Source organism: Podarcis pityusensis (assembly GCF_964106645.2).
Source record: "Podarcis pityusensis genome assembly, chromosome: 13".
NCBI classification, from domain to species: domain Eukaryota; kingdom Metazoa; phylum Chordata; class Lepidosauria; order Squamata; family Lacertidae; genus Podarcis; species Podarcis pityusensis.
In genome coordinates, this window is record NC_138038.1 from 11,722,645 (window position 1) to 11,748,283 (window position 25,639).

Consider the following 25,639-nt stretch of genomic DNA (forward strand, 5'->3'; position numbering starts at 1 on the left):
TAGCCTAGCATGTCTTTGCTATGGATCAGTGGAAACAAACAATATTAAGTGCCCTGTTACCAGCCTCAGATATTGGCCACTTGTGTTACTTTCTAAAATACAGTGCTCTTGACAATTTCAAATAGTGTGCCAAGTGCAAAGCAGGTACTCGCAAAAAAATACTGCAAAAGAGACTAATTAACAAGCATGTAGGCACAAGTACATGTTTCAGCTACATAAGAGTACAATTATCTTGCAGAATACAGCTTGAAGGTAGCAGGTTGTTTACAACTGGCTAGAGAGCATCCCAACTTTATGTTCAGCATTCCCCCCCCCCCCAGTGTTTTAGTTTTAAAACTGGTGAAGTTCTTTGATTTACACTGAAATAAAATATTTTTCCTGCTGCCACCAGAAGAAGAAGAGTTTGGATTTGATATCCCGCTTTATCACTACCCTAAGGAGTCTCAAAGCTGCTAACATTCTCCTTTCCCTTCCTCCTCCACAACAAACACTCTGTGAGGTGAGTGGGGCTGAGAGACTTCAGAGAAGTGTGACTAGCCCAAGGTCACCCAGCAGCTGCATGTGGAGGAGCGGGGAAGCGAACCCAGTTCCCCAGATTACGAAACTACCGCTCTTAACCACTACACCACACTGGCTCTCCAGTAGCTAGAAAGGCCAATGTCTGACTTCACAGAATTGTAGAGTTGAACGGGACCCTGAACGTCATCTAGTCAGACCTTGTGCCTCATACCAGAGTAGACTCAGTACTGTCTACACTGGCAGGCAACAGCTCTCCAGAGTCTGTGGCAGAGGTATGTCACATGAACATAAACTGGAGGGGCCAGGGATTGAAACGGGAACCTTCTGCAGGTAGAAGGTGGAACCGAAGCATGCGCTCAACCATTGAGCTATGGTCTATCCCCATGAATAGTGACGGGTGAGAAACTTTGGTAATTAGATCAGTACTGATACGTGGGCATACGCAACTAAGCCATAATAGCCTGTTCTCTTGTGAAGTTGGCTATTTTCCTACAATCAAGAACATTTTACAGTTACATGTTTGGGAGCCCTCCCCATAGTTTTACAATACTAGAATTGTAGCAACAGAAGCAGTACTGTGCTGGAGAGCCACAGTCCTTGTGTGGTTCACTGTTCTCTCCCTGGGGTCCCTTCTAACTTTATGATTCTATGTAGCACTGGATTTGGGGTGATGCAGGCAGTTCCCCGACATAGGGCAATGAGCTGAGTGGGTACAAAATTGAGAAGAACCACTTGGGGGCACCAAATTTGGGGCTCTCGCAGGACCCCCTGTTACCAAAGAGTACCAAAGTCTGCCTCTGTTCTATGGTTTTACATCTGTAATGCAAAAACAAAAATTGGCAGAAACAGAGCATTATGGAAGCTAAAGTTAGCTATGCAAAGCTGACCCCCAGTATTGGTCCGAGGAGGTAAGACTAGAGAACCAGAGCAAGACTGTAGAGCGTATTAATCCCCAATGTGTACATGAAATTAAATTATATAGGAGCCTTCTACTGAAAATAAAATGGATAGCCCTAGTAAATTGGTAGAGAGTACAAGTCTTGAGTGTTCAAAATGCTGGAAGCTGATATGTTTTGCTGCACATGTCTCAGCCAAGGCTGTGAACAACCTGCTTCCATTGTATTGCAGATTTTAAAAATGTATGGAACATAAGTGCTACACTTATTTAGCCATTCATGTTTCTCACTGATCTATATACAGATAACACAGTTCAACTGATTGATTAGCACAACTACCAGTGATTATTTTTTTTCTTACAGTGAATTTAATTTGAGAGATAAGGCAATTCAGAGAGTTTCACCTTAGCACTAAACAACAGGAACTCTAGAACAGTCATACTTGTCAGTAAAACAGCAGGTCAGATAGACATCGGTTCGCTTTAGGTAGAATGAGCATACAAGGAGAAATTTACAAATGTGTCTTTTTGGCATAATTAAATACAAAATCGCCACTTTCTCATTTTATTCCGTCACACACAGCGGTATATATTGGCAAAAGTTACCTGCTTGTGAGATAATGTTATTTTGCTGATGTCGCAGACAACTTTGAATTCTGTGCGTGAATGTACCGTATTTTTTGCACCATAACACTCACTTTTTTCCTCCTAGAAAGTAAGGGGAAATGTCTGTGCGTGTTATGGAGGAAATGCCTACGGGTGGCATGCCTACGGATTTTCCTCCTCTAAAAACTACGTGCGTGTTATGGTCGGGTGCGTGTTATAGAGCGAAAAATACGGTATACAGACTTCAAAAAACTGCTCAACAAATATGCTAGCCAAACTCCCCCAAAATCGAGCTTTTGTGCTACAACTGAATATTTTCTAGCTGCCATCTAAATTATTCATTTGTTGACTGAAATGGCAACGGATCCAAATATGGTAACTGTTGGAGGCATCTGTTTATGTTTTTTTGCACGGCAGTAACCATGCTGATACATGCTTATGCAATGGTTGGATTTTTTAAGGCTTTTCAAAAAATTTAAGAAGTTCCAAATTAACATTTAAGAAGCATGAAGGGAGGCTAGGATATGGATTCTTAAACCCCAAACAAAAATATTTAACAGACATTTCATAGTGCTAATCTTGGAACCTGAAACACAGCCACCTAAATCCCTGCTACACATTTAGGAGGTCAGTAGTATCATTTGCAATCTACCCATCTGATCTCAGTGGCAAGATCTTTTATATTCTACAATATTAAATATTCTAATTAACACATACAATTGTCTACAGAATTAGATTTTACATGCTCAACACTTACAAGAGACACCAATCTGAAGCACGAATACACAAACCCTAGTACGGTTTCCTCATTTTGTACCTCTCTAAAATTACAAACGCACCGTGGGATCTACAGACTATTGTGAACTCTACCAGAAGCTAACTACAGCCAAAATCTTTGCATTACGTGAAGGAGTTTGGTTACAGTCTTCCACTATCTTTCTCTGAAAGAAATGCCTACATACCTGGTGGGAAAATGTTAGGATTAAAATCCCATGTGCAGACCTGGCTGACTTTCACATAGGCCAACTCACACTTTGCTAATGTGATTCTGGTTTACCTCCTAGCATTTATTATGACTGCATGCTGTAGGCATGCTCATTAAGTTGGCCAAGAGTTATAACGTTAGTTTCTTTTATGCATAATATACTTAACAATGCAATCCTAATTCTGTTTACCAAGTCTGACTGATTTCAGCATGACTTTCATCCGGGTAAATATGCTTAGGATGTCAGCCTCAGCCAATCACTGTCGTCAAAACCAAAGTGCCTCTGCTCCCATATCTTGTGATAATACGTACATGTGTGTATGTGTGCGCACGCATCTGTGAGTTCCTCCTCCTCTAAAATCCTCTGGCTCTATTTTTTCAGGAGTACACGCAGTATCTGAGTTACAATAAATAAAATTTACAGGGGGCGGGGAGGGCGATTAAGCTCATGTCTAACACCTGTACAGTGAAAAGAATTCATGATTTGTCATATCATTCACAGTCTTGTAATAAAGATATGATGGTGAAAGCTTGGGTAGAAAAATCTGTGGCCCCTGCCACTCTATACATTATGAAGCCCAAAATAAATAGGATGGATGCAAGTATTTAGAACAGGTGAATAATTATTTTCCTGGTTGCACTCACAGAGCTAAAAACTAAGCTGATGTAAGGAGTAATTACAAATGTACAGCCTCACTAGCATAGCTGAAAGAACTGCCACTCTGCAAAGAAATCCGGGGGGGTTGCTTTTGCCTTCTGGGTTTGCAATGCCACAGAAACGGTCAGGGAACCCACAGCAAATGGAAAGGGAAGCGAGAAAGGCCATGTTTATAACGTTGCAGTATCAAAAGCACATCCATCTCACCACTGTTTTTCCCCCTACATTATTAACGGAGTAGATCTTTTAAGGCAGAAGAGAGACATTCCGTGGATTTCGGTGCTAATGGCTCATCACGCTCACATGGTTTCAGTGGTCGAGGATGAGGTACTTTTTTTCCTGAAACGAGGTCTAAGGCTCCTAGGCGGTGCCTGTCGAAAACAAAAGGCAGCGTTGGTTAGTCTTTCCATTCATTTAGCCACCAGAGATGCGAGTCAATTTGTGCAGGAATTTAGCAAGTGAGGATCTTCAGCTCCAGAACAGGGGTAAGGCTGCCTCCACCTCCCAGAACGGTCGTGGTCCCTTCCAATTCTACAGCTCTACGATTCTACTGTTTAGCACCAAAATAATGTACTCTGCGCTGGTATAAATCCAAGGCATCCCAAAAGATGGAGGTGGAGTACTTTATTGGATCTTGTCAGGCTGATAAACATAGAGCTACAGAATAATAATAATAATAATAATAATAATACAGTCATACCTTGGGATAAATGTGCTTCAAGTTAAGTATTTTCGGGTTGCACTCCATGGTTTCGTCACGCGCATGCGCGGAAGCGGCAAAACGCGACCCGTGACGCCCGGACACGGGTTGAGTTTGCTTCAGGATGCAAACGGGGCTCCGGAACGGATCCCGTTCGCATCCCGAGGTACCACTGTAATAATAATAGTAATATTTTTATTATTTATACCCCGCCCATCTGGCTGGGTTTCCCCAACCACTCTGGGCAGCTTACAGCACATTAAAAATGGTAAAACATTAGACATTAAAAATTTCCCGATACAGGGTTGCCTTCAGATGTCTTCTAAAAGTCAGATAGTTGTTTATTTCCTTGACATCTGATGGGAGGGCACCACTACCAAGAAGGCCCTCTGCTGGGTTCTCCGTCACCTCACCTCTCGCAGTGAGGGAAGCGCCAGAAGGCCCTAGATATCAGTGTCCGGGCTGAACGATGGGGGTGGAGATGCTCCTTCAGGTATACTGGGCCGAGGCCATTTAGAGCTTTAAAGGTCAGCACCAACACTTTGAATTGTGCTCAGAAACATACTGGAAGTCAATGTAGGTCTTTCAGGACCGGTGTTATATGCCGCTCCCAGTCACCAGTCTGGCTGCCGCATTCTGGATTAATTGTAGTTTCCGGGTCACCTTCAAAGGTAGGCCCACATAGAGCACATTGAAGTAGTCCAAGCAGGAGATAACTAGAGCATGCACCACTTTGGCGAGACAGTCTGTGGGCAGGTAGGGTCTCAGCCTACATACCAGATGGAGCTGGTAGACAGCTGCCCTGGACACAGAATTGACCTGCACCTCCAAGGACAGCTTTGAGTCCAAAATGACCCCCAGACTGCACACCTGGTCTTTCAGGGGCACAGTTACCCCATTCAGGTCCAGAGAGTCCCCCACACCTGTCCACCCCCTGCCCCCCCAAAACAGTACTTCTGTCTTGTCAGGATTCAACCTCAATCTGTTAGCCACCATCCATCCTCCAATTGCCTCCAGACACTCACACAGAACATTCACCGCCTTCACTAGTTCTGATTTAAAAGAGAGGTAGAGCTGGGTATCATCCACGTACTGATGAACACCCATTTCAACCCCCCTAATGATCTCTCCCAGTGGCAGAAGGAAGAAAGGATGAGAGTGGACTTAACAGCTTGTTGATTATCTAACAAATTTGCTCCTTTGAGCACCATATTGGCAGAAAATCCAACATAGTGAGCCTCAGCCTCATCGCACAACATGGAAAGGAACACAGAACTTTCCCCCTATTGCTGTTTTGCTTTATTCTCCCCAGTACCTCAGTCCATGTATACAGAACATCTCCATGCATTTGATAAATAAGCAGGTGCCTTTAAGAGTGAAAGCCATAATAAACTAGTTGGGGTTATTGATTTCTCAGGCCAAAGAAATGAATTCCCTGCCATTGACTGCCTTCGCTTCCTTCCAGAACTGCAGTATGTATTTTTTAAAGTGGTGTACCACTGTAAAAGGGACTCGGGTGGCGCTGTGATTAAACCACAGAGCTTAGGGCTTGCCGATCAGAAGGTCGGCGGTTCGAATCCCCGCAATGGGGTGAGCTCCTGTTGCTCGGTCCCTGCTCCTGCCAACCTAGCTGTTCGACAGCACGTCAAAAGTGCAAGTAGATAAATAGGTACCGCTCTGGCGGGAAGGTAAACGGCATTTCCGTGCGCTGACCTGGTTCGCCAGAGTCATGCTGGCCACATGACCCGGAAGCTGTATGCCGGCTCCCTCGGCCAGTAAAGCGAGATGAGCGCCGCAACCCCAGAGTCGGCCACGACTGGACCTAATGGTCAGGGGTCCCTTTACCTTTACCTACCACTGTAAATGTACAAAAAGTAGTAGTTTCCTACCATCACCCCACTCCCATTTGCTTGCTTACTTCTCCTCTCTCCATTCCAGTGTACTTTCACATGGATATATTCTCAGAAACTTCTCCGTCCATATCTGATGAGGCCGTGTCATAATACACTAATTCCATTTCAGGTTGCTGACTTTTTCATGAAACAATGCTAACATAGCAATGGTTCAAGAATTGCTTTCAGTGACAGCTACTCCCTCCTTAAGTGTCATTACAACAGAATATACGTTACTGAAACAACTTAACCTTGCATTTGCTGACATCTCCGACTGTATACATCTTCACTAACAGAAAACAGACTAATATCTGAGTAGCTGGGAAAAAAATATTAATTTTGTTCCTTATGGCTCAAAATATGACATTTGTTTGAACGCTGTTTTCAGCTACTTAATTAGAATTGGATGCAGACTGAATGGTTAGGTTAGGTGCTTCATTTATCAGAATCTTTTATTCTGATAAATATTGCATTAATTAATTCAGAATATTAATTCAGAAAGGCTCCTCAGACGAACCTATTTGCCACACTAACAGCAGAATCTGTCCATCAACATATTACCATTTTTAAACTCATATAACAAATTTTCTCCCATACTATGAGCTTTCGGGAGGTATTTTAAATACTGGTGCCTGTGGGTTTTTTCCATGCTATGGATATTACATGGTTTTTTGGCAAGTTGTAAATTGCACAGCGAAGGCCTGTTGTTAAACTAAAGATGCATTGAAAGCAAGCATTCAAACCAAGAATTAGACCAGGGGTCAGCAAACTTTTTCAGCAGGGGGCCAGTCCACTGTCCCTCAGACCTTGTGGGGGTCTGGACTATATTTTGGAGAGGAAAGAAAGAGAGAACTAATTCCTATGCCTCACAAATAACCCAGAGATGCATTTTAAATAAAAGCACACATTCTACTCATGTAAAAACACACTGATTCCCGGACCGTCCGCAGGCCAGATTTAGAAGGCGATTGGGCCAGATCCAGTCCCTGGGCCTTAGTTTGCCTACCCATGGTTTAAAGGTTGTTAAAAGCAGTGTTGTTTCAAAGGTTCCAGCTCCTTGTGGATTTTTAAAATTGGAGTGCAAGCCGGATTTAGAAGGTGACTGGGTCTGATCTGGCCCCCGGGCCTTAGTTTGCCTACCCATGAATGAGATGGCAGGACAATTCTATGATCTAACCTCAACTAGCTGTTGCTGTGCTGGGGCTTATACCAGCATGATTAGAATCATAGGCTTTCCCACCAGCTACAATGCCAAAGCGTAATAATAATACTACTAGAATGGAGAGCTAACACAGCCACTCCTACAAAGTCCATAGCAACAGTCTCACCATAATCACATCACTTCGGATGCCCCCACAAATGGAAGGAACCAAGCAGCTATGCAGGTACACTTTTATGGTATTACACAACACATTCCGTTCCCTTTCCCACACATGAGGCACAACTGCTGTGGCTCACTGATATTAGGTAGGAGATCAGATGAGACTAGCGAAGCATTGCACCATCATGAGCATGAGTGCTCACAAGGAGGGGCAGCTGTGTTCCCTGGATAAGCCGCAACCCCTTGATTCTCCGCTTTCTTTCATTTAAAATAAAGTTGCTAGCACTTGGGGGACCCAAGATGTGAGGCAAAATGTACGGGCAGTGTTCTCATTTATTTCGTGAGAAACCAGGACGCTGCTCACACCTTTTCACTGTCTTTAACCAATGCTGACGTCTTAGAATGACTGAGAAAAGCAGACCTAGCCAATTAGACAAAAGAGAAGGCTACAGTGAAACACCCATTGCCCTAGAGAATGAACATCTGGTTCATTTGATGACGACATTCAGAATTCAAGAATATTGTAGAGGCCATCCTATCAATGGTCTGCTGAAAATCTTATATACAGTCATACCTTGGGTTGCAGACACTTCAGGTTGCGTGTTTTCAGGTTGCGCACTGCGCCGAACCCAGAAGTACCGGAACGGGTTACTTCCGGGTTTCGGCACTTGCGCATATGCACTAAATTGAACTTTGCGCATGTGCAGAAGCACCGAATTGCGACCCAAGCATGTGCAGATGCGGTGCTGTGGACTGCGAATGTGCCTCCCGCACGGATTACATTCGCAACCCAAGCGTCTACTGTACAGTGGTACCTCGGGTTACATATGCTTCAGGTTACATACGCTTCAGGTTACAAACTCTGCTAACCCAAAAATAGTACCTCAGGTTAAGAACTTTGCTTCAGGATGAGAACAGAAATCGTGCAGAGGCGGCGCAGCGGCAGCAGGAGGCCCCATTAGCTAAGGTGGTGCTTCAGATTAAGAACAGTTTCAGGTTAAGAACAGACCTCCGGAACGATTTAAGTACTTAACCCGAGGTACCACTGTATTACAAAAACATATGAGGAGCAGAGACCAAGATGGCTGCCGAGTGCTTGGAGCAGGGTTTAGAGCTCTAAGGTCAACTCTAAGGCAAATCTCTGCTATATAACCAATTCTTAGCACCTGTTTTTATTCCCTCTTCCGTTTTACTTTTTAATTCCTCTCAGTGCTCTTTTTTGTTGTTTTAATTTATTGTTTTATTGTTCTAACTCCCCTTAAACTGTGAGACTGCGTGAACCTGGGCTGGGCTGAGTACCATATTTTTCGTTCTATAGGACGCACCCGACCATAGGACACACCTTGTTTTAGAGGGGGAGAACAAGGGGGGAAAAATTCTCCCCCTCTCTGCGCTGCTCCTCTTCAGCGAAGCGGCAGGAGAAACGGAGCCCCTTCCATTTCTCCTCCCGCTTAGCTAAAGGGGCACCTACCCTTCAGCGAAAGGAACCCGAAGCCTCCGGAGCGTGGTGGAAGTGCTCCCACTGCGCTTTGGAGGCTTTGCATTGCTATTGCTGAAATCAAGGAGCCTACATTCGCTCCATAAGACGCACACACATTTCCCCTTAATTTTGGGGGGGGAAATGTGCGTTTTATAGAGCGAAAAATACGGTACTTTGCGTATGAGGTTTCTTCTTCTTCTTCTTCTTCTTCTATTATTATTATTATTATCATTATATTATTATTATTATTATTATTATTATTATCATTATTATCATTATTTTATTATTTTTATTATTATTATTATTATTATTATTATTTTATGCAAACTGATTCGCTGTACGAGCAAGTAATGCAGCAGGTGTGATTGCCAAACAGAAGCTGCGTGGAGCCTGCTTCCTAAAATAAAACTATTTGTCCTGAAGAAACTGCAGCAGCGGAAGCCAGTAGGTGGGGAAGGGGGAAGCATCCCGTATGAGCTGTAAGACAAAGGGAAGGAGGGGAGCTGCCAGGCCTGGCATCAGCTCCTGACACTCTTGGGCAGCTGCCAAGGCCACAAGCTCTCAGGCAGGGCCCGCCAACACCTGACACTTGCCCTGATGTCTGAGTCTGTGAGTCACCGTTTTAATTTATCGCAATGCCCCGCATATATAGTGTCACTCCAGAGGAATTTGAGGGAACTCAATGGCCACCTGCTGCTCTCACCCTCGCTGCCAGGTAAGCCCACCCATGTAGGGAGGGACGACTGCTGAGCACTTTGCTGACGGCCTCCACAAACGTAAAGCTGGGTATAAAGGAGAGTTGGGAGAATTCATACTGATCAATTCATCTCTGTGTTTATTCCCCACCTTTAAAATGTATATATCAGGGGTAGGCAACCTAAGGCCCGGGGGCCGGATGCAGCCCAATCGCCTTCTCAATCTGGCCTGCAGACAGTCCGGGAATCAGCTTGTTTTTACACGAGTAGAATGTACACTTTTATTTAAAATGCATCTCTGGGTTATTTGTGGGGCATAGGAATTCGTTCATTTTTTCTCTCCAAAATATAATCTGGCCCAACACATGGTCTAAGGGACGGTGGAGCGGCCCATGGCTGAAAAAGGTTGCTGACCCCTGGTATATATGTTTCCTAAAGGTAAAGGTAAAGGGACCCTTGACCATTAGGTCCAGTCGTGGCCGACTCTGGGGTTGCGGCACTCATCTCGCTTTATTGGCCAAGGGAGCCGCCATACAGCTTCTGGGTCATGTGGCCAGCATGACTAAGCCACTTCTGGCAAACCAGAGCAGCGCACGGAAATGCCATTTACCTTCCCGCCGGAGCGGTACCTATTTATGTACTTGCACTTTGATGTGCTTTCGAACTGCTAGGTTGGCAGGAGAAGGGACCGAGCAACGGGAGCTCACCCTGTCGCAGGGATTTGAACCGCCAACCTTCTGATCGGCAAGCCCGAGACTCTGTGGTTTAACCCACAGTGCCACCCGCATCCCTATATGTTTCCTACAGCGTAGTTATTTGACTCTTAAAACCCATAATATGACTTCAGTGGCAGTCCATGGTTTGGTTCATTTCCTCAAAGGGCGGTGAACACATTCTGTTCTGAGATCCATCAGTGAGCTATCACAGACTGCAAGCCAAGAGAAGAACAGTCTAACATTCCAGGTTTGTTGTTAGTTGCTCTGACAGTTTTAGGCTACTCTATTGGGGCATTATGGGGAAAACAATGATCTACACTGTATGCACAGCACACCTCTTGAACATTTTAGACAAACTTAATGTATCAATTAAAACATGGATGATAGAAGAAGAAGAAGAAGAAGAAGAAGACGACGAAGAAGAAGACAGCCCAACCAACAGGGTTGATAGAAAGTTTATTGTGATAATGTATGTGAACTGCTTTTAACACCTTCAGGATAAATGCGAAGAATTACAGAGCCAGAGTGAACTTCACATTTGCTGTTGCCTACCTCTCCTGCTCTCTGAAAATGCTCATTTAGTGCAGGGAGTTCCCTTTTCAAAATCAAGGAAATTCCAGGATTTTTTAATTGTTTTTAAGAAACCCTTCAATGTACAAGAAAAGGCTACTGCATATTCACCCATGTTCCCCAACTGTGAAAACTGCCTTATTATTATTATTATTATTATTATTATTATTATTATTACTATTCCTTGCCCATCTAACTGGGTTGCCCCAGCCACTCTGGGCAGCTTCCAACAAATATAATAGCATAATAAAACATGTGTACAATCAAGGTCTTATACAGGATCAACTATTGTGCTCATTTACAATTGAGGCTCTAGGCACCTATACTTTCCCCCCTTAGTCTTTCAGTCTTCTGCCTCTGCAGTCTGGATAAAGCACTGAGCAATGACACTACTATAGGACTGAACTGTGTACCTTAAGATAATCTTTATAAAGGTTTGGCTGGCACTTAAAAAGGATTACGGACAGAGCAAATCCACAAGCTTGCTGCTCTTGATAATACTTGAACAGCAGCTATGCTACTTTTACTTCTGCCTAGTCATGAACAGAACTGAACTCTAAGAGCTTGGCTGCTTTTGCATATGGTTCCCCTATATATTTCCATAGGGAGCAGACAGGGCCGGCTGAAGACAATTAGGCACCCGAGGCGAACCACAAAATTGTCTCCCTGCACCAGGGAAGAAGGGAAGGGGGAGCGTAGAAATAAATTGGGGACAGGGGAGGCGGGAATGAAGATATGCACCAGGAACAAGGTGGGGGAATCAAATCAATCTTACCTGACAGTTGAAGTGGGGAGCAAAGGATGTTGGGGGGCAGGGGGGAGGGACCCAAGAGACCCCAGAGGGCAGCCACCACCATTTCCTCCCTTAAGGTGGAGCAACACCAGCAGCGCCTCCTATTCACGAAGAAGCCATCACAGAAGAGGCACTGGTGGGGCTGCCAAGAAGTTGGCAGATCTGACCTCCAAGAAGCATGTTGCAGCGGGCAAGGGTTCCTTGGAGGCCAGATATGTTGCCCCTCTAGATCCCGCAGCCTGAGGCAGTCACCTCACTTTGCCTCATGCAAGGCCCTGTCCTGGAAGCAGCTGCAGCTTACTACAGTGGTACCTTGGTTCTTAATCCGTTCTAGAAGTCCATTCAACTCCCAAAACTGTTCAAAAACCAAGGCGTGCCATCCGATCGGCTGCAGGAGCTTCCTGCACTCAAGCGGAAGCCGCGTCGGACGTTCAGCTTTCAAAAAACGTTCGCAAACACTTCCGGGTTTGCAGCATTTGGGAACCGATTTGTTTGGCAACTAAGCCATTCGAGAACCAAGGTACCACTGTATTTTTAAAAAGGTTGCTTGTCAGACAGAACTTTTTAAAAAGAGAGGTGCTTGTACATTTCAACCATTTATATGTCTGTGACCCCAACGTCATTATTACTGCGCTTGCAGGCAGAGACTGGAGCTAAAAGAGAAAGGCAAAACCTAAGTGCATGAAGGCTAAATTGCTGCCAAGCATAATACCTGACATTGAACAGTTTCTTTGCTGCTTACATGGCACAGAGGATAAGGAAAGGCAAGAGCCTTAACCGTTTTCCACACCTTTCGGTGGTGGGGAGAGTGGATTTGAAACAGGGTTCTCCCTTAAAATGAAGGTTTTCCAATCCTAGAACATTGGTAGTGTTAAGTTGTGGGCGAACATATCAGACGACACAGCGATTCTTCAAACAGCTCTTGTTTATTCAGAGGCCTGAACTGAACTGAACTGAAATGAAGAGCTCAGTCAGCCTGCTTATATAGAGCTCCAGAACAGCGTAACTGTAGCAACTTTCTAAAAATATCCAATCACTGAACGTCACTTTCGATCCTGCATTTGCATAACTATCTACAGTATCCCCCTGCTGGCCCAGGGTGAGAACTTCAGTACATAACAGGTAGATTGAGAAAAAACATTTTAAAAACTATTTAAATGTGAGGACATTCCACTCCCATAATTCAAAGGACACATTCCAGTTCTGGATAGATGTGTCTAGGACAGGGGTGGGGAATCTGTGGTCCTCCAAATGTTACTGGACTCCAACTCCCATCAGCCTCAGTCAGCATGCTTGCTGGGGGTGATGGGAGTTGTAGTTCTTCATCATCCGGAGGGCCACAGGTTCCTCACTCTTGGCCTAAGATGACCTACATGCAGTTTTATAATTCTATTGGATTCGGGGCCAGCCTCAACAACCGTTCTGTTATGTAGTGTAGTTTCACCCTGGGCCAACAGGGGGATACTGTATATAGTTTTCACTCAGGTCTGTAGATAGTTTTCACTCAGGTCCGCGGCAGTTATTTTAGGCGGGAACTCTGGGCTGTTGTGGTTACAATGTTGACAGCCGGCTGCCTATAAATACAGGCCGGCTGAGCTGTTCGCAGTTTGTTCTATTCCAGCTTACCATAATAAAGAGCTACTTGAAGAAATCGCTGTGCCGGCTGCTATGTCAACCCACCACCTAACACGTTCCATCGCAAAAAAAAATAGCATTTGTGGAAGTCAGGCACCTGTGTTCTTAATCCCATTTCCAATGTGAAAATACCTCAATGACGGGATCCTTCTTTTTAGGTGTTTTAGCCTTGGATGTGCCATCCAATGAGTCGTTCTCTTCATCATCTGAGAACACAACTTCCGTTGGTTCACAGTTTGCCTCAGGTGGCCTTTCACTCTCTGCCTCAACCTCTAGTTCAACCACTTAGAACAGCCATTTAAGATCTAAATGGTGAAGAGAAAGAGGAGATGGAAAGGTCAGAGATGGTTGTCAGCTAATGGACTAACGCCAACTGTTGCCCCACCCATGCATTTGCCGGGGTTAATAATATAAGCGGGGTTAAAAGGCACACACCAGGAACAATTTTTAGTTGTCAGCTTGAGTTGCTTAAGAAGATTTCAATGCAACACCCATGATTATTATGAATTTAGGCTGTCACCCTGTGCTAATTTGGGAGTAAGTTCCATTGGACTCAATGGGCTTACTTCTGAGCAGGTATGTTTAGGATTTAACTGTTAGATGCCTTCATTTATTTGTGGATTTAAAAGGGGGTCATATAGATGGCTAGATTGGAATAATTTTAGTTCCTGTATAACAAAACCAAATGGAGCATAGTTTACTGAACTGACAAAATTAATCAGGAATAATTGCCTAATCTAGCATAGTGGAACAAAAAGTGCCACTGGGCATATTTATGCCATCACTACCTGCCAGATGGATTATCAGTGCTCAATTATAGTCCAGGCAAACACTGTTGACAAACACAGAGTGTTATAAAGTGTTCCTGATGGCATGAACAAATTCTGAATAGTGTGTTCTGCGTACAATGTAAAGATTAACCTCTCATAGCAATGGGTATTGAGAATAATGCTGTGAGTTTGGCTGTCTTGAAGACAGCCATTGGATGGTCAGAGTCTTCAACAAAGAAACATTGATGTTCCTTGATTGGCTTTTCACTCCTAACTTTGGAGGGTGCTTCTGCTGATAGGAACCAAAGAAACACTTCATTGAAATTTGAGTCAGGGAATGCAGAGAAAGCTGAGCGTTATTGCATACTTAGGGTGGAGTTACGTTCATCAGGAACCTGATGTGAGTTTAGATACAAGCTGTTTTCCTATTTAGAAATCTGCTTGCTTCCGGTTGTGAAGACCCCGTAAATTTATGAAGACACTGTAGGTGTCCAACGCTTCCTCTTATCCAAAGGAAACTAAACACTGAAGCACTGTCCCTAGACTGATCAGGGAGGTGGGAAACACTCAGGGTGGCCCTAAGCCATACTTTTCAGTCCTCTGTTTGAAGAGCTATCCAATCTACGTCCAGTTTAATTAGAAAGAGCTGTAAGGAGAGCAGGGGCTTTGAATGTGCCCATCAACAAACAGCTGAACAGCAGACTGAGTGAACACACAGACCACCTAGCCACAAGTTTATCCAGTTATGGTGGAATGCATTGCATTCCTACTGAAATAACGAGTAATAATTGCTTAAATTTGCATATAAGCGCACACATGCAAATGTCCTTTTTTGTGATGCTGTTCCTGTTTTTTGGCAATACGCAAGTAACCTTCTTGGCATCAGCCCATCTTTGTTATGTCTAGACCCACTGAACTGGTACGAAATTGGCCTATATAGCAACATAGACAACTAAATAATCCAATGAAACACACAAACATTACAAAGATAAAATCTGATTTGCATATTATTTCTAAAAGGTGAACAATATTAATGTCCACTCTCTTCCTATCCTTCAGCACAGCAATGTTCTGTATGTTCTGCATTATGTCAGTTTCCAGCAAGTCAAATTTCACAACCACAGCTGTACAAAACTGGTTTAGGCAGACTTATAATAAACAAGTAAACCACAATGTACATGAACCACAGTGTCTGTTTACAAAGCAGCATCCAAAATGTTGCTTGTGGACATGAATCCACAAACTGCCTGAATGCGCATTTGCATTGTCGTAAGTCTGGTAAGCAGAATTTGGCAGCCAATGCTCTCTGCTGTGTAAAAGCTGTGAAAACAGAAGGAGCATAGCCCTGGGAGAACATTTGCCAGGAAACACCAAGACTGGAGCTGTGTATGTTGCATCAATTCAGGGGGAAACATCATTTCATTCCACTTCAAACTTCAATAAATTGCAAATGAGATTCAGTGCAAGTATAAGAAACGCACATTGGGTGAATAAGGGCAACCAAAATTATACTGTTATTGGAAGAAAGGCTAAAGTGTTTGGGGCTTTTGCTTTAGAAAGCCAAAGGCAATTAAAGTGGGGTCTTGATAGAGGTTTTTTAAATTATGCATTGGGTGGAGAAAGCAGACAGGTATGTTTTTTTCCTCCTTTAAAACTAGATCTCAGAATCACCCATGAAACTGACATAAAGTTATTTTACCACACAAAGCAGAAACTAAGTTATGGAGATTGTCAGTGATTTTTAAAAGGGCTTGGGCAAATTAATGGAGGACAGGTGTATGGCCAGCTATTATCTATGATTTTTAATTAAAATAAACCCCATGTAAACAATATGCCTAGCCACTGTCGAGAATAAGCTGCTGGAGCAACTTTGATTTGACAGCAAAGCTCTTCTTAGGGATTTACTGTAATATAAGATTGTCACTTGTGTGTGGCTGAAGAACTTACTTTGCTTCATATGTCATCAGTCTCTAATCTCTAATGAATGTAAGTAAATTCATATTAAGGAGCTAAAGGACTGTAAAGGGATCAGGTACTATAAACAGGTGTTACATTTGGATTTCTATGCAGCAGTAAGTCACATTTGAAAGCCTCATGCTTTCTGCTCCTTAAGTCGCCAAGAAAAACAAAGTCTAGGCAGATTTTCACACTTCAGTTAGGCTACAACAAGCATCAGTTTCCTACACAAACATTGCTGGTTCACATAGCGTAATATATACTTTGATCAGAAGAAAACTACATAAGCCATTTGCCTACAACCACTTTGCTGGTAAGCCAAAAAGCCAGCACAGAGCAGTCAGATGAAATGAGGCCCATCTATTAGAACAAAATAAAATCTAGAAAGCAATGATTAGAGAAGGATTTCCGGGTACACTGCACACAATTAGGAACAACCTATATACTACTAAAAAAATTAAGGGTGAGAAAGAAGCAATTCTTAGTTGAGCAGTGCAAACCCTATGACTATTTACTTGGAAGTCTGTCCAAGCCATGCAAACCAGTAACACTTACATCCATATCCCAAAATATTTACATAAGGAAAGAAAGAAAAAACAGTAAATAGAAAGTACTTGGCAGGGGAAATAGTATCATCAACTGAACTCAATAGTCTCCCCCCCCCCTTTTTTTTTTGAGATGGCCACAAATAGCATTCATTTTTAAACTATTCAAGTCAGCTCAATTTTACTATTTTAGCCACTGCCTTATCAATAAGATTTCTCATCAGCTCATTCTACAGTACCTTAAAATTTGAAATAATAGAAAATGTAGAGGATTAATTAAACAGCTAAAACATTTAAGTTAGGAGTCACCAGTACAGTCAATAGCATTACTTTAAACAAAATAGCATCTGTATTTTGTGCAAAGAAAGCAAATGAAACCACTCTTCATGCCTTGTAGAGATCAGCATCTTCTAACAAGAGGTGTTTACTTAACAAACAGAGATGGTACTGTTTTTTTTTAAAAAAAATCTGTTACCCTTTTATGTAATTATCAACAATATCTTTTCTCTTTACTAGATTCTAGACAAAACAAACTAAGCAAACACTAAAGTATTTTAAGGCTAAAGAGGTTTGGAAATGATGTCATCACATTGCTATTTGCTTCCCCATAAATGAATCTTGTCTAAGATTCGTCTCAAATATAAAGGCTTTTAACAACAATGGATGGGATCCAGATTTATAGCATATAGCTGCTCATTCTTATATTGTAATCTGGTGGTGTCAGTTTGGACATTGCTGGGCCATTTTTATAATATCTGCCACAAGTGAGCTCTGAAAAATGGATTCCTAAACTGAATATTCATTCAGATTATATCCAGAAGTAATCATCAGCTATAATGTGCAATGGTTTCCAATACTTTCCCACTGGAACAGCTCTTCCTAAAATCACTACTGATGTGAGCTAAATCCCAGATTCATTTTCCAGCCCTTATTTAATCTAATCATTCCTCCTGAAGCCTTTGCAACGCTTCTCATTTATAATGGCCTTGCTGAATTAGACCAAGGTCCATCACATTTGGCATCCTGTTTCAAACAGCAAGAGCGAGGATGGAAAATTATAGTATCCAGGTGAGCTTCAGGGGCAGAGCCTAGGAATGTCAAAGTGTGCAGCTCAGCAGTAAACTCTTTAAATTACACATGTGCTTGCACAAGTCCCTTGATACCATTTTACAGGTGGGTCCCACTGAGACCAAGAGCTTCTATTCCAAAGAACAGGCAGCGAATCCATGGCAAAGAACTCAAACTCATGCAAAGCAAGTCATGCAAGGCAGTGAACCAAGTCGCAGACCAAGAGGATACATGGAAGGGAACTCAACATCAATGCAAAGTAGAACACCAAGGGAAATTATGCATATTATGACAACTAATTTAGCTCATTTCAAGGAATAAAGTGCCTAGAATATTTACCACCTACCGTATTTTTTTGCTCTATAAGACTCACTTTTTCCCTCCTAAAAAATAAGGGGAAATGTGTGTGCGTCTTATGGAGCGAATGCAGGCTGCGCAGCTATCCCAGAAGCCAGAACAGCAAGAGGGATCGCTGCTTTCGCTGCGCAGCGATCCCTCTTGTTGTTCTGGCTTCTGAGATTCAGGATATTTTTTTCTTGCTTTCCTCCTCCAAAAACTAGGTGCGTCTTATGGTCTGGTCTTATAGAGCGAAAAATACGGTACTTGCAGACACAAAAACAAACACACACAAAAAACCCCACATTTTTATATCAGCACCAAGAAACACACGCTTACCCATTCCATTCAAACACACCGAGCTCTCACATAGCTTAGCCAAATGCCTCCAGTGAGGAGTCGCCCAATGTGCCCACCCAAATGGTAGTCAGACGAAAATAGGAATTCCAACAACAACAAAAAAGGAAGCAGAAATTTCTGTGGTCTGTGTATTCATCTGTGGTCAGGAACAGAAATCAGTCAGGCAAATGCAACTGGCATTCATTCACATCGTTGTTCTTTTTAAGTCTGCAAACGGTACATTACTAGAGACTGGGGTGTTTTTTTTGTTTTGTTTTTAAACGGTTTCAGTGCTTCCTTTACATTGAAATGAACGTATGTTAAGTAAGTTACGTAAATAGTTACACAACATATCATGCAAGTCACGCAACTTGTATCAGTGGACAGCGAGATGAATAACACAGTGTTTGGCAGAAACTGAACTGCAGCGGAACAGAAGCAGGGCTGATTGTGATGATTACTTTGGAACAGGAATCATCACTGCCTTCTTTCATCCTTACTTAGAAGGTACTGGCACCAGTATCACTGCCAACAGTAGCCAGCAGAAACCCCTCAAACTGGGGGATTGATTTCAGTCCTTGATGCCAACAGGCCTAATTCAGGCCCCTTCACTGTGCCAGTAAACTATGGTGCCCAGAATTCTTTGAGGAAAAGACTGTGCTTTAAAAGGTATTGCATGTACACAACTGCAGATGTATGACTTTAACAGCAAGACAGCGTCCCTCCTTACATACACACTTTGTTTAACATCCAGCCCGTGGAAGAGTTCTGGAGAAGATGAAAGCTTGCTCACTATTTTGTGACATCTTGTTTCAACCCAATAAAGGTTGTGCCCTACAGTGGATTTTGAAGCACTGGAAACCTTTGCAAACAAGCGCCTTAATGCACATGTTGCACATGCTATCAGGGGCCGTTTTTGTGACTGGATCAATTTGAAAGAGGCTGCAAAATCTAAAGATAATATTGAACCATCCAAATTCAAGCCAGCCATGACTTTGTGATGGCACCTGTTAATCTGAGTAATCCTTACTTCAGCGGGAATTAAAGCAAAGCACATACTAAACATCAGTGTTAAAGTACCTTATGAAACAATCCCATTTTTCTGTACAATGCTTACACAAAAACAACACTCCAAAGTCTCGGCAAGGCACACAGCTCATTGCAAAGGGAACCGATTAAAACCACATGCATTAAGGTGCATACATTTTAAATTTGGTTGTCAGTAATAAAACCCCCAGTTAGGGCACAGCAACTGCAAGGAACGGGAACTAAGGTTTCACAAAGGGCGCATGGATTTCAGAAGAGGAATCCAGTACTCACCTTGGACAATGCGGCAAACCGAACAACATGCACACGCTGGAAAAGGAGCCATATATTAAGAGCTTATCATGCCGAGATGGGAGGGGTGGTAAAGCACTTAAGTTCATTTTCCCCCAAGCCATTTTGGAGGCCAAAGAACAGACAAGGTTAAGCTATGCTCCATTTATATACTCAACTACATAAGAGACGGATACATAGCATTTGCCCCATGTAATTAAGAGTGGAAATAGCTAAGTGCACACGGATACGATGCTATTTGTCAGAAGGCAACGAAGTACTCATACAATTATTATCTCATTAATTATCTAAGTGGGGCAGACCAATGGGTATTATTGTTACCAAATCACAAATAAAACAAACTAGAGGGGCAACTTGCCCAAGGCTGATTGAAGAGTCCCTGGCAAATTCTATCATCCATTCGGCCACAAAAATAAAAACACACCCAGAAATTCATTCTGCAAGCCTCTATAAAGCTCATTGACCCTTGAGTACCGCACTGCACACCTAATTGATAAAACTATAACTGTGCTTTCACAAACTGCAAGGCTTGCTTGAGTATCTATTTTACCCAACATTATAACCATTTGATTATGCCGAAGGCATTGACAAACAGTCTTTGTGTATGGTATCTCACACACAGGTATTATTTTTTTACATCACCGGATACTTCAGAGAAGTCTGCTCAGGATACTAGAAAAAATGCAGCTGGGTGTTAAAACCATCTTCTTTTTTTACATCAAATAACAAAACTGAGGCATTAAAGAATTAGATTTTGGGGGCCGGGGGGAGGGGCGAAAAGAAACTGAAAGTCCCACTGTGCAAGCAAACTGACACCACCCATTCATATTCTTCAGTCAGCCAACTCTTTTGATACGGGCTTCTGGTTATTATCTATTTACTCTTATGGAGAATGTGAGATAATATGGAGAGATAACCTATTTTGTATGTATGTGATAGGAACAATGCATGCGCCTATAGTATGAGCTGCTTATAGTGCAATGTGCTGCGAACAGGCTGTGTGTGCTCATCTTTGCCTGCCCATACAGACAATAAAGCGTGGCATGCGCTGATATGTGAAGATTGATATCATCGTGCAATATTTCACAGCCCACTGCATCTCTTCCCTCTGACTGTTAACCTGGGCTCCACATAAAGCGTGCATTAGCTGAGCAGTCAGGCTGCTGTAGAACAGGCCTAGGCAAACTTGGCCCTCCAGACGTTTTGGGACTACATCATCCCTAGCTAACAGGACCAGTGGTCAGGGGTGATGGGAGTTGTAGTCCCAAAACACCTGGAGGGCCAAGTTTGCCTAGGCCTGCTGTAGAAGAATATCTACCACAGGACCCAGAAGGACAAACTATTTCATCACTAGGGATGAGCTGACTGGCTGGCCCCAGCAATGTCACAAACCCTCCACCCCTGCTCATTCCACATGTTGCTTGGCAATTCTTTTAAAAACGGATTTCCCTTTTCTTTCTTTTCTTTAAGAAAACAAAATCGACAGCTGAACATTCAAATGAATAAACGTTCAGGGGATGCAGAGAGCATGGCAGGAGCAAAAAAGCGAAACAGAATGAATGAATCAGCATTCAAATCCCTGATAAGTACACATGGCCAACACCACACTGTTAAGGTGGGGTTCACTCCATAGAGGTTGGAAACACAGAATTCAACAAGTATAGGGGAAGTTCTTTTAATGTTTAACATTTTATCATGTTTTTATATATGCTGGAAGCCACCCAGAGTGGCTGGGGCGAGCCAGTCAGATGGGCAGGGTATAAATTATTATTATTATTATTATTATTATTATTATTATTATTATTAGTTTACTCGGAGTAAATCCAATGCAATTAATGGACCTAACAGTCATGTCCATTAATTGCAGTGGGTCTGCTCTGAGGGAAACTTAGCAGTGTGTCTTGTTTACAGATATACTTGAATGCACCCTGTATGCAGTTGCTTTGTACATTTAACACTCCCTTTAAAGGCAGAAAGACAGCTGCAATGAGCCTGGTCAGCAAATTATTGTGGCTTCGGATAGATTACTATACAGGGAAGGGAAGGGGGGTGACAGTGACTTTTTAAATCTGCTTCTGGATTTCAGAGAGCTTGTCACTACTGCACAGTATTGAGTATATTCTACTTGTCTGTGTTTTTTCAGCATCTTTGTCACATTCTGAGTGCCTAAAATTACTAGGTGCTTCACCGTAAATTTGGTTTTGCAACTCAGGTCACCTTTAGACTTGCAGCTATACTGGATTTAGCAAATCAAGTGCCATTTACATGTAGTTTTGCCCAGTGCAACTTGCATTACAAACACAAAACCATCTGTTCCTTTTCATTCCAGGGACAGAGAAAGCAACCCTTATCCCCAAGTTCTTCAGTCCACAGCAACTGGAGTTCTTCAACTGAGATGTCTCTGGGCAAAAAGTAACTTCTGAACCACACTAAGCACAACGTGGGCACTATATGGATCTTTATATTATTATTATTTTTAAAATTTGTATACCGCCCTTCACCTGCAGATCTCAGGAAAGCTCTGCTGTAGCAGAAGCCCTAACCGCCCCAGAACAACAGTGATAACATTTTAGAAAGAGCAAGTAAGCGTGTTGTCTATTGGACCAGATTAAATTTAGTACTTTGGTAGGTCTCCTGAATGTGATAAATACAGAAGAGGAGGCAGAAGCCCAACACTGCATCCCCCTAGCCCTTACAGATCTGCTAAGTGCATATTGAGATAGATGGCTGCAAGCCCATAGCGTGAAATTTTGTGATAAGATAGGGTAAGACAATGTGCAACAGCAAACATGCAAATATCAAAGTCTAAAGTTACTTTTTATTAATTCTAATTGAATTAGATTTTAAGTGGCAGGTGCTCACATGGTCACCTCAGTCCTAGAACCATGCCTTAGATTCTAGGGTGACCATTGACAGATTCCATTTGAAACACAGAGTTGCCTTATGTCTCTCCAATACAATATTATCTAACTAAACAATTTTTGCATTTTGCAAGCATAAAAATCCCAACATCGTTTGTGGCAGCAGTAATATTGTATACAGCTATGTAGTAGGTAACATCAAGCCCCCCCCCCCAAAAAAAAACAATTGGATGAATGACAATGGAAAAATGGAAACGTGTTATTTGGACTTCTTTACCACAAAAGTTAATATCTGAGAACTGTTTGAGTCTTCAGTTAATGGGTAGAAAAGGGGGAGGATGGCAGGGCTAGAGGTGAATATGGTAGGAGATTGCACTTTCCAGGTCCACTTTATTCCAGTCTGTAAAATTCTGCCAAAAACATCACAATTTAGCTAAAACATCCCTGAAAACCAGGGGAAACCATTGAAAAATGGCAGGTGTATCAATGGAAAGCTGGTTGGCAAAGAATCTCAGGTTTGAAAGGCCTGTCTGAAAAACAGAGGGTGTGTGTGTATAGGTATAGGTGTGTTGTGTGGTGTGTGTGTGTGTGTGTGGCATCTACCGTATTTTTTGCTCTATAAGACGCACCAGACCACAAGACGCACCTAGTTTTTGGAGGAGGAAAACAAGAAAAAAAATATTCTGAATCTCAGAAGCCAGAACAGCAAGAAGGATCGCTGCGCAGTGAAAGCAGCAATCCCTCTTGCTGTTCTGGCTTCTGGGATAGCTGCACAGCCTGCATTCGCTCCATAAGACGCACAGACATTTCCCCTTCCTTTTTAGGAGGGAAAAAGTGAGTCTTATAGAGCCAAAAATACGGTAAATACGAACAGGGAGGACTCTTGTAGAATCTCTATTGGCAAGCAGCTCTACGGGGAAGGGGCTGCCACGCAAAAAGTTCAACCCCTTGGTAAAGACCAGAGGTATGTGGGGACTGCCCCATAAGTCTTCTACAGTTCTCGTGCTTAATTCTTGCTCCTTTTAGGTAACCGATGCAGAGAGGGGGGAAATTAACTCTTGCACTGACCTGAGCGTCCAATACTTTCTGATGCACTTTTGGACGTTTTGGGGTGACTCTGCTTGCTACTTGTTCGCGCTGAAACTGAGGGGGCAGGAGGAGGTGGACTCACAGTGCTGCTGCTGCTGCTCTCTCCCCTAATTGTGGTGAGATCTTGCATGCTGAAGCTGCGGAGCCTTTCCGACAGCGCGCCCTGGCCCTGTGAAAACGGACAAAGAGACACGGGGTACCTGAAGCGATTAATTTATTGCATTTCTGCACAACTTCAGAACATGAAGAAGACAATAAATCTAGTAGCAACATACAGTGGTACCTCAGGTTACATACGCTTCAGGTTACATACGCTTCAGGTTACAGACTCCACTAACCCAAAAATATTACCTCAGGTTAAGAACTTTGCTTCAGGATGAGAACAGAAATCGTGCTCTGGTGGCGCGGCAGCAGCCGGAGGCCCCATTAGCTAAAGTGGTGCTTCAGGTTAAGAACAGTTTCAGGTTAAGTACGGATCTCCAGAACGAATTAAGTACTTAACCTGAGGTACCACTGTACAGACTTTCACTGAGACAGACCATTTTTTCCTGGATTAAAATTGCATAAGGTAACATAAAACATGTTCAATGAATTCCTCTTTATTATTCCAACAGGCAGAGATGCCTTCTGAATCTTTTTCTTATCTTATCAGGCGGTTTCTGAAAAACAGCATGTTTTCAAGGTGTGCAAAACTCTTTATCATCTGAAATAGGTGTCTGAAATTTCTTTAGTTTCAGTTCTGAGATGGTTGCTGTACAAAGCAACACCATCTTCCTCAGGACTTATTTTTCCTTATGCCTGGGATAGTACTTAACTCTTTGCCATATTGGTGCTGGGTTAAAGCATTCAGCCCAAAATTTGTGCAGCATTTGGAGGTGTGATTTTTTTTGGGGGGGTACCTCTAAAGATGGTTGTGTTCCAATATATGATTACAGCAGTGAGATTTTAATATGCACAAAGATTGAAAGACTAATTGTCAACTATGGAGGAATGGTTATTAAAATTATTGGGCTTAGCTGATATAGTGAAATTGGCATGTTTACTCAGAGAAAAGCCATTGTTAATATTTACTAAAGATTGGAAACCTCTCATAGAATTTTGCGTGTAAAAGAAAATGAATTCATGACATTTGGGTTTGAAGGCTAAAGATAATGTTGGTTTACATAAAGTAGTCTTGCTGGGTGTTATATTGGAGTGAATGAGTTGAATAATGTTTATATATAGCTGCCGGATGAAGAATCGGAGGTTCTTTAGTTTCTTAACTTTTTTTTAAATCTCTTTCAATTCTTTTTCTATCTCTCTCTACCTCTCTCTTTCTTCTTTTCTCTCTCTTCTTTTCCTCTGGATCTGTGTTTTTATCTAGATTAACATTTTAGTTTGGATTGGAAAAGATATTTGATGTTAAACAAGGATCATTGAGGGTACCATGATTAAAACCAGATACAAAACACAAAAGGCACAATATAGCATATCTATATATATTTCTATGCAAGCTCCTATAAAACAGGTACTGCACTGAATGGGGCTTCTGCAAAAGAACTTGCTGGTGGATTGCGCTCAGAGGCTCCAACTAAAAATGCAATGTGTAGCACAAGGTGAAGTAAGGGCTTCCTTCCTTGCTGAGTTTAATCCATGCTTGAATCTCCCAGTACTGAAGTCACTTCAGTAGGGAAACCTTCATGAAACTTGAATTTCTTCTTAAGTCTTATGCGCCCCTGGTAAATCTAATACAGAACAGCTTAGTTTATGCACAACTTGGATTAAGAACGCTGCAAACCCGGAAGTAGGTGTTTTGGTTTGTGAACTTTGCCTTGGAAGCAGAACATGTTCCGCTTCCTGTTGAGTGCGTTCCATTTGTAAATTGAGTCCCCT

At 42.6% G+C, this 25,639-nt stretch overlaps 1 protein-coding gene across 3 annotated transcripts in view; it reads right to left on the reverse strand.

Annotated features, from left to right (window-relative positions):
• Positions 1 to 217: 217 nt before the first annotated feature.
• The window catches only part of REEP1 (receptor accessory protein 1), a 73,178-nt gene continuing 47,756 nt past the window's right edge, over positions 218 to 25,639 (reverse strand). For 2 of the 3 annotated variants that reach the window (XM_080977030.1, XM_080977032.1), the window contains 4 exons: positions 23,747 to 23,936; positions 19,800 to 19,835; positions 13,598 to 13,749; positions 218 to 4,034 (listed from right to left, as the gene is read on the reverse strand). In XM_080977030.1, coding sequence (XP_080833156.1) covers positions 3,963 to 4,034; positions 13,598 to 13,749; positions 19,800 to 19,835; positions 23,747 to 23,936 — 450 coding nt within the window. In that variant the 3' untranslated portion in view covers positions 218 to 3,962. The remainder of the gene's footprint in view (positions 4,035 to 13,597; positions 13,750 to 19,799; positions 19,836 to 23,746; positions 23,937 to 25,639) is intronic. The other variant, XM_080977031.1, reaches the window with a different exon arrangement.